The sequence below is a fragment of the Lagopus muta genome, chromosome 17 (genome assembly GCF_023343835.1).
Source record: "Lagopus muta isolate bLagMut1 chromosome 17, bLagMut1 primary, whole genome shotgun sequence".
NCBI classification, from domain to species: domain Eukaryota; kingdom Metazoa; phylum Chordata; class Aves; order Galliformes; family Phasianidae; genus Lagopus; species Lagopus muta.
Window position 1 is genome coordinate 6,120,650 of NC_064449.1, and position 7,275 is coordinate 6,127,924.

The window sequence follows — 7,275 nt, forward strand, 5'->3', positions numbered from 1 at the left end:
TAACTGAAATGTCTCCTAAAACAAGCAATTGTGGGAAAACCTTTAAAGCAGTGACACGAACACTACCTCTGTTCCTGCCAGCTTGTAATTGTGGCTTGTTTGGGTATTTAAAGGCTTTTCCCACCATACTGACTGTTACCTGAAGGCGTTCCCTTACTGTTAGCTGTGATCTCCTGGAGGAGCAGTGCTGGGCTGTCCTGCACTGTGTGCTCTTGCTGTAATGTCAAGTGAAGGAGTGTGAAGCTGTGTTCGTACCGACTGTGATCCGTTGGCGTTGACCTTTGCTGCATGACCACGTGAATTGTCGTCGTCTCCTGTTGGTGATGGAGTGCATCCAGGTTGTGTTGCTGTGGAAGGTTCATCGTGCTCAGCTGGAGAGGTGCTGTGCCCTTTGGGTGTTTTTTGCTGTTGTCTTGGTTTGTGATGTCCCAGTGATGATGACCAACCAGTGAGTGGCCGTGCACCGTAGTGATTCTCAATGTGTGATGCTGTGTTGGTGTCGTGGGGACCCTTTTTGGCCTGCTGGTGGCACACAGGACAGTGAAGTTATTCCCTACCTGGTGGGGAAGGGCAGCGCCTGGCTGCCTGGCTGCCTGCATTCCCTTTGCAGTGTGGAGCAGGCTGGGGTCAGACCAGAGCTCACAGGGCTGAGATGGCAAACAGATGCTCTTGGAACTCCCAGGCTGAGAGTGAGCCCCAAACCTCTAAAATCCTGTAGAGCCCCATCAAAGCCATTCTTAACGATCCTCTCGTTGAGGTGAGGGAAAAGCAGGACTGTGAACTGTCATTCTCAGCCCATGTTCATCAAAACCTCAATGGCTTGAGAAAAGGGAGCTGTGTGCTTTGCTGTCCTACATGCCCAGAATTACCTTTTTTCAAGGCTGTACTTTTTTATACTAGCAGTGTGAGGAGTTGTAAGGACTGGGAATCAGTGAATAAACGTCCCTCTTTAAAGGGTCTTAAATTCCCCATGCATTTTAAGGGCATTTTTCCTATTTCTCCCACAAACCATCATTTGAAGCAGAGCTCCTATGCGTGGGGCCCTGGAGGAGACACGTGGGGCTCTGCCTCCTGTAGGGCTTGGGAGAACACGGGTTTATACAGATGCTGATGCCCACTGCCATCACCAAGAGCTTGGTGGTGCCACCAATGGCACTGCCATCAGAAAGGTGCACTGTGCCATCCCGGGGGGGTTTGTAGCCAAATCCGTGATGCTCACAGGCTTGGATGTGTTTGCATGAGAAGGTAGATGGTTTGCTTTTGTTTTCCACGTATCGTAATCGTTCTTTTACAATGGAGTGCCTTACGACTAGTTTACAAATACTGTGTATTTACGCTGAGCTGTTGGACTCTGCTGTTTGCTGTTCATTTCTTGGTGCTTTCGGTGTATCCGGCGGCATTGAACTGCTGCCACTTCCTCCAGCCCCGCTCAGCCCTTCCCCATTTCATTGCTGCCCAGGGGGCGCACAGCAAACTCCTGCCGCAACCCAAACCCAACCCCATCCCAATGGAAGACCCCAAACGGGGCCCTGTTCTCCCACCTGATCCCCATTGGGTTGGCTCAGCATCTGTGGGAGGAGAGCGAGGGGTGGGCGCTGTGCCGCGTCCAGTGCACCGCTGTCCTCTCTCGTAACAACATTCTTTTTATTCCATTGTATTTCTGAAGTCTGGTTTTGTATTTAAATCAGCCGTATCTTTTGTACTGTGCGTTGACGGTAGGGGATGCATAATGCACTTTTTTTTTTTTACTTTTGTTTGTACAAACGTTCTGTATATTGTATGTCCTTCTTGTGAGAAAAATAAACTTTTTTTTTCCCCCCTTTTACAAATAAGCTTGGCGGTGTTTGTGGAGGTGGAGAAAGAACGAGCACAGCTGTATCCTCACTGTGCTGGTTACGTTCTCCCTGCCCTGCTGCGAGGGTGCAGCGTCAGGAACACACCTGAGCTACGGCGTGGGCATGACTGTGGGTTTTTAAGGAGAAACAAGGGGTACAAGGCAGGGATTTCTCTTTTCAGAGCTGTTGGGCTGGGTGCGAGGAGCTGCCCTGGGGTCCCCCCAGGAAAACCTCCGCCCTGCTCCACGCCAGCAGCCCTTCCCCAGCACCCACTGCGTTTTTGCCTTTAAAGGCAAACAGAGAGCGGTGCCGCACGCCTGCGAGGAGCCGGGTGCTGCTCTCGCTCTGGGAGCTGCATCAGGAGGAACATGTCAGTGTTTACCTTGGCAGGGAAGCAAAGCACAGGGCTGGAGATGCTCTCTGGCTTTGGCACACTGTGCTGAGTGCCTCAATAAGTCCTTAACCCCCACCAGAAACGGGCGCTTTGGGGAGGTTTTCTGCACCGCGTTTGCTGCGGGCTGGAAGTTGCGTGCAGGGCGAGGCGCTGATATGTGCGTGCAGAGCTCACCGGGGGGGAAAGGAAGCCCTGGGCTCGTGGCATCTCCACGGCAGTGCTTTGCACGCATGAAGCTGTGCACTGGGGAGGCACTGGGAGTGGAGGTGAGTTTGTTCCTCTTCTGATTGAGCGTCACTTTTGGCAGCGCCATGCTGGCCGTGGTCGGTGCTGCATCCTGTTGGGACGTTGCTATGGCAAAACCACATCTGCAGTGACGTGAGGACTCGGCGGCTCACGGGGCTGAAACTTCTCAGTGTGTTCTGCCCCAGCGCATCCTTATGTGGGGCCTGAGATTTTTAGCCCCTTGCCCTGGCTGTGCAGGAAGAGCTGGGTAGCAGTGCTGTGCCTCCATTGAGCATCTCCTGTGGGCTGGACATGAGCCCGAAGCTCAGGGTGGGGACTCTTATCTGTAGGAGAGAGAAAATGATGAGTTTGCTTTTGATATGGTTTTGATATGCTCTGCCACGTCCCTGTGAAGGGCTGTAAGGAGTGGGAGCGCAGCACCGGCTCAGTGCCCTTTGGGCCAATTTGGGAGTTTTTCTGCATCCCTCGTTGGGATCCCGCCCCAGGGCAGCACTGCACCATAAAAGGCAAAGCGCTGGGGACGTGCTGGGATGGAGCCCAGTGCCAGGCACCCGCTCCCCCCGTGGCCGAGCTCCTGGAGCCCGCTTGGCAACGGTAGCCACATCCGAAGGGAAGAACTTTTGAGCTCACAGCACTGTTTAGAGAAGCACCCAGCACATCCGTAGGGATTTTTGCGAAGTTATGCTTTGGAGTCTCCTATAGGAAAATTGTTTCTGAGTGTGGCTGCCGTTGAGCCCCGCTGTTAATGATGCCACAGAAACTCCCTTAGCACTGAGCCGTCCCTGCGTTCACTGCAGCCGGCCCGGCCCTCCTGGGGGCCCTGCGCCAGCACTGCTGCGTCCCAGCGAGCAGCAGGCGGGCGGCAGCTACGGGGTGAACCCAGTGCTCCTGCTAAAGGGTGACCCTGCCCTGACGTTGGGCCTGACCCCAAAATCACTGAGAGCAGAGGGGAGCGAGGAGCTGTGACTGCTGGGGAAAGGAGGAGAGAGCCTGGAGGAGGATGCGAAAGGAGCGCTGCCCATAAAGCACCATGGGGCAGCACGTGGTGCGGTGATGGGCACTGCGCAAGGAGCGACCCCGGGCCCAGCGCTAGGAGCTGTGCCATGCCAGCGGGCAGCCACGAGGTTGAGAAGCCCCCACAGCGCCAGCACTGAGCAAGGAGAAGGCAGTGAGCCCTGGTGGAAGCGAGGCGCTGAGCATGGCAGCCTCCACCTGGCAGTCCTGTGGATATTTACGGGATGACACAAGCCAGGCACGAGGCACAGACTGCGCCACGTCCCGGGGAGGTTCGGCAGTAGCACGGCAGGAGTGCAGCCCACAGCCTCTCCAGCAGGGCCTGGGTGCCACGATCCGGGCACACTGCCCCACCATGAGCTCTGCGGGGATGGAAGGAGAAAGCCCTCCGAAGGTGTATGAGATGCAGGTGGGGCAGTGGCGGGCCGGCAGCGGGCGCACGGTGAGGCCGGTGGTGTACAGGCTGGAAGAGAGAGAGTATCGGCGGCTGCTGAAGGAGGCAGAAGAAGGCCCCGAGGAGGACTGGGAGCCTGAGAATGAGGGGCTCGGACCGCAGGAGGGCTGCCCAGGGAATGGGGTGACGGCGAGCCCCAGGCTCCATCGGATTGATGTCCTGCGGGGAGCCCCACTGATCCGCTCGTACTCGGAGAGCAGCGTGGAGCTGCGGGTGGCGAGCAAAGCACCGGACTGCCCCACGGAGGGTGGCAAACCCCGCGTCCCTGCCAGGTCAGACAGCTTTGAGCTGATGGATTACATCCTGCAGAGCAGGCAGGAGGCGGGGGCACCGCTGTCCCACAGCCCCCGAGACGGATTCATGCAGGTGTTGGGCTTTGCACCGTGCCAGAACGGAGAGGATGGGCAGCTCACAAAGAGCCGGGCGGCGAGAGATGCTGGTAAGCTTACAAGGCAGAACAGCACCCAGATGCCAGAGAACAAGGAATGGCTTGGAGCAGATGTGGATATGGAGATGCTGGAGTCATACAGCCAGAAAAAGTCACCTCCGGCCCCACCGGCCAGGTCACACAGTAAGGAGAGCCTGGCACTGAGCATGAGCAAGACCGTAGCACTGAGCGAGGCACTGCTGGAGCCCTGCAGCCCTGCGGCCCGGCCAGGGGGGAAGGAGCCAACAGGAGGGGGCCCAAAGGAGCAGGGGAGGAAGAGCGAGGAGGAGGAGGAAGAGGAGGAGGAGAAAGTGCTCAAAGTTGCCGATGCGAAGAAAACCTTTGAGAAGGCGAAAGCAGAGGGGAAGGCAGCAGCTAGCAGTGCCCGGAAAGGTGAGGGGGACAACGGGGGGAGTGGGGCACAGGTCTGCAAAATGGGTGGAAAGGGGTCAGTGGGGTGAGGGCTGCGGGGCAAGGCTCCATCCTGCAGAGCTGTGGTTGTATCAGGGATGGAATTCTGACAGGTGCCAGTGGAACTGCTGAGTGAGATGGGGTTTTGCTATGTCATGGCTCTCCTGGAGCCTTTGGTGCAATTAGTAAATGAGTGCCACGTCTAGTTCAGATGATTTCATGAACAGATCTAACATAAGAGTGACTGCATGGTACTTTTTCACGCTTTCACCTGTCCTTCTTTGTCTCTCTGCGCACTGGGTGATCTGATACCAGTTTAATTATGGTGTAATCAGCAGGTATTGTCATCTTCGGGTTCTTTTTTCCTGTGCTGGGACTTGGCTGGGTGAGTGCAGGAGAATGACATCAGTTGGAAGCCGTCCCCCTGCGAAGCTGTGAATAAGTGAGCTGTGCTGGGATTTTAGCAGTGAAACAGAAACAGGGAGAGGTTAGCAGTGAGTGTGCTTGAGGACGTGTCGGACCGTGATGGTGAAGCTGCACCTTCGGCGTACTGACAGTCTGCGATTGGGGATTTCCTTATAAAGGAAAATAAATGTCAGGGCGCAGGAAATCTGTGCTGGTTTGGAATGGAGTAACGCTGTTATTAAAAGCCAGGGGCTGTTACCCCACAGGGCCGGGCGCCGTAGGGGGCAATCACACTGAGATGAGAGCCCTCCTGGGGTGGTAGAGAGCAGGGGGGAGAGTTCTGTTCCTGCAGCCCATTGAGCAAACCTGCTGCCGAGCTCACATCTTCCCACGCCTCGCGCTGCACAAGGACATCTCGCTTCTGTGTACCGCCGTGTGATGCCTTTCTTATACCTCTGATTTTTCCAGCACCTTTGGCCCAACTTGATCCTAGACAGCAGGGAGAGAAACAGAACGAGATGGCAAAAGGCTTCCAAACTGGTTGACTAATGAGGACAAGACTGGGCTGTGGGATGTTGTGACGCGGAGACCCGCAGCGCCCAGCCCCGCTCACAGCCCCGCTCACTCCCTGCTGCCTGCCTGATTTTTTCCTGCTATTCAGAACGATAGGAAGTGTCAGTCCTGGGATATCCATGTTGTAAATAAAATACAGCTTGCTTTTTTCATTACTGCTATTTTTTGTGTGTGTGTGTGTTCTGCTTTCTTGTCTCTCTCCCATGTTCAGTCATCTGGAGTAGTGGAGATAGCAACAAAGAAAAATCCCATCTGTTGCAACCGATTGCTTTGTGGTTATTTGGTGTCCCAACAGTTTAGTTCGGTGCAGGGACCACCAGTCTTTTATTGCAAAAGAAATGAGGAAAAAGGAAAATATATAACATGACCATAGAATGGTTTGAGTCGGAAGGGACCCCCAAAGCCATCTGGTCGCAGTGCCTGCAGTGCACAGGGACACCCACAGCTCCAGCAGTGCTCACAGACCCATCCCCTGACCTTGGGTGTCTGCAGGTCCGGGTCTTTGAGTGATCCTGGATGGAGAAGAAAACTGTAGGAGGAGAAAGCCGAGCTCAGATTTAATACAAAGATCAGCTCTGGCTGTAAAGCTGGGCAGCGCTGTGTTCTGTGCCTTTCCTATGGAGCTGCTGGAATGGATGGCTGTGACATCTCTATGGCTACACATAACGTGTGTGAGAGCGTGCATATGTAGTAATAGATGTGCTTTATCAAATGTGTGTTAAATCATTCATAGAGGCAATATGAATTATGGATAATGCCATGGCCTAATGCTCATGTGCAGGGATGGGGCCACGCGGAGGTGGGCAGAGCTAAAACTGGGGGGCTGTAGCTCCTCAGCCCTACTTTCACTCACTCATTCACCTTTCCTTCTGTCCGCATCACTGATGTGCTCTCACATTTCTCCCTTTCCTAGCTGTTATTCCACAAACCTGACAGAACACATTGTTCATGTAAGCTTTGCTCTGTGATTCCACAGCTCCCCTTTCTGGCCGAGGACTGAATAAAAAGGATTTGCTTGCATGGTCCCGAGGTCTGAAGGCTGAGCTGGGATGGGTGGGCCAGCACCAAGAAATGCCTCAGAACCACTGTGCCCTGCTTTGGGTGGCCGTTGAGGCGTCCCTTAAAAATAAAGCTTGTGCAATGGCTAGAGCTGCTCTTGCCAACGTGTGCCCATGGTCTCTGGGAAGTCCAAAGGCTTCAAGAAATATGGTGGACACAAATGTCCTGGACAAGTTGTATAGTTGGGATGCCCACAGTCCCAAACTCTCCTGTCTGGTGTATTTTGTGTGACTTAGCAGTTAAGCTGCAAAAATGGGACTTTTAAATTGTTGATCTCTCTAAACCCTCCGTAAGCCGTTTTCCTTCATTCAGAATATATTTAGCCACGAGGATTTGGGCGAATTGAAATGTTTGTAACAAATGCATCCCCCAAGTGACTTCCTAGAGACTGCTTGGCTGGGCCGCGTCCATCAGGGATGGCTCTGCCCTGCCCTGCCCTTAGGAGCAGCTCAGGCCC

At 54.5% G+C, this 7,275-nt stretch overlaps 1 protein-coding gene across 1 annotated transcript; it reads left to right on the plus strand.

Moving 5' to 3' along the window:
* The first annotated feature begins 2,881 nt into the window (after window positions 1-2,881).
* Window positions 2,882-5,737, plus strand: LOC125701515 (uncharacterized). Its single transcript, XM_048963628.1, has 2 exons — window positions 2,882-4,763; window positions 5,655-5,737. Exons 1-2 carry the CDS (start codon window positions 3,674-3,676, stop codon window positions 5,729-5,731), a joined length of 1,167 nt encoding a protein of 388 aa, XP_048819585.1. The 5' UTR covers window positions 2,882-3,673; the 3' UTR covers window positions 5,732-5,737.
* Window positions 5,738-7,275: the final 1,538 nt, after the last annotated feature.

What these genes read in the sequence shown, in the direction of transcription:
- LOC125701515 (XM_048963628.1), top strand. Translation starts at nt 3,674, where the DNA reads ATGGCAGCCTCCACCTGGCAGTCCTGTGGATATTTACGGGATGACACA. An exon ending in AGCTAGCAGTGCCCGGAAAG is followed by an intron (nt 4,764 to 5,654) that starts GTGAGGGGGACA and finishes TGATTTTTCCAG; the next exon opens with CACCTTTGGCCCAACTTGAT.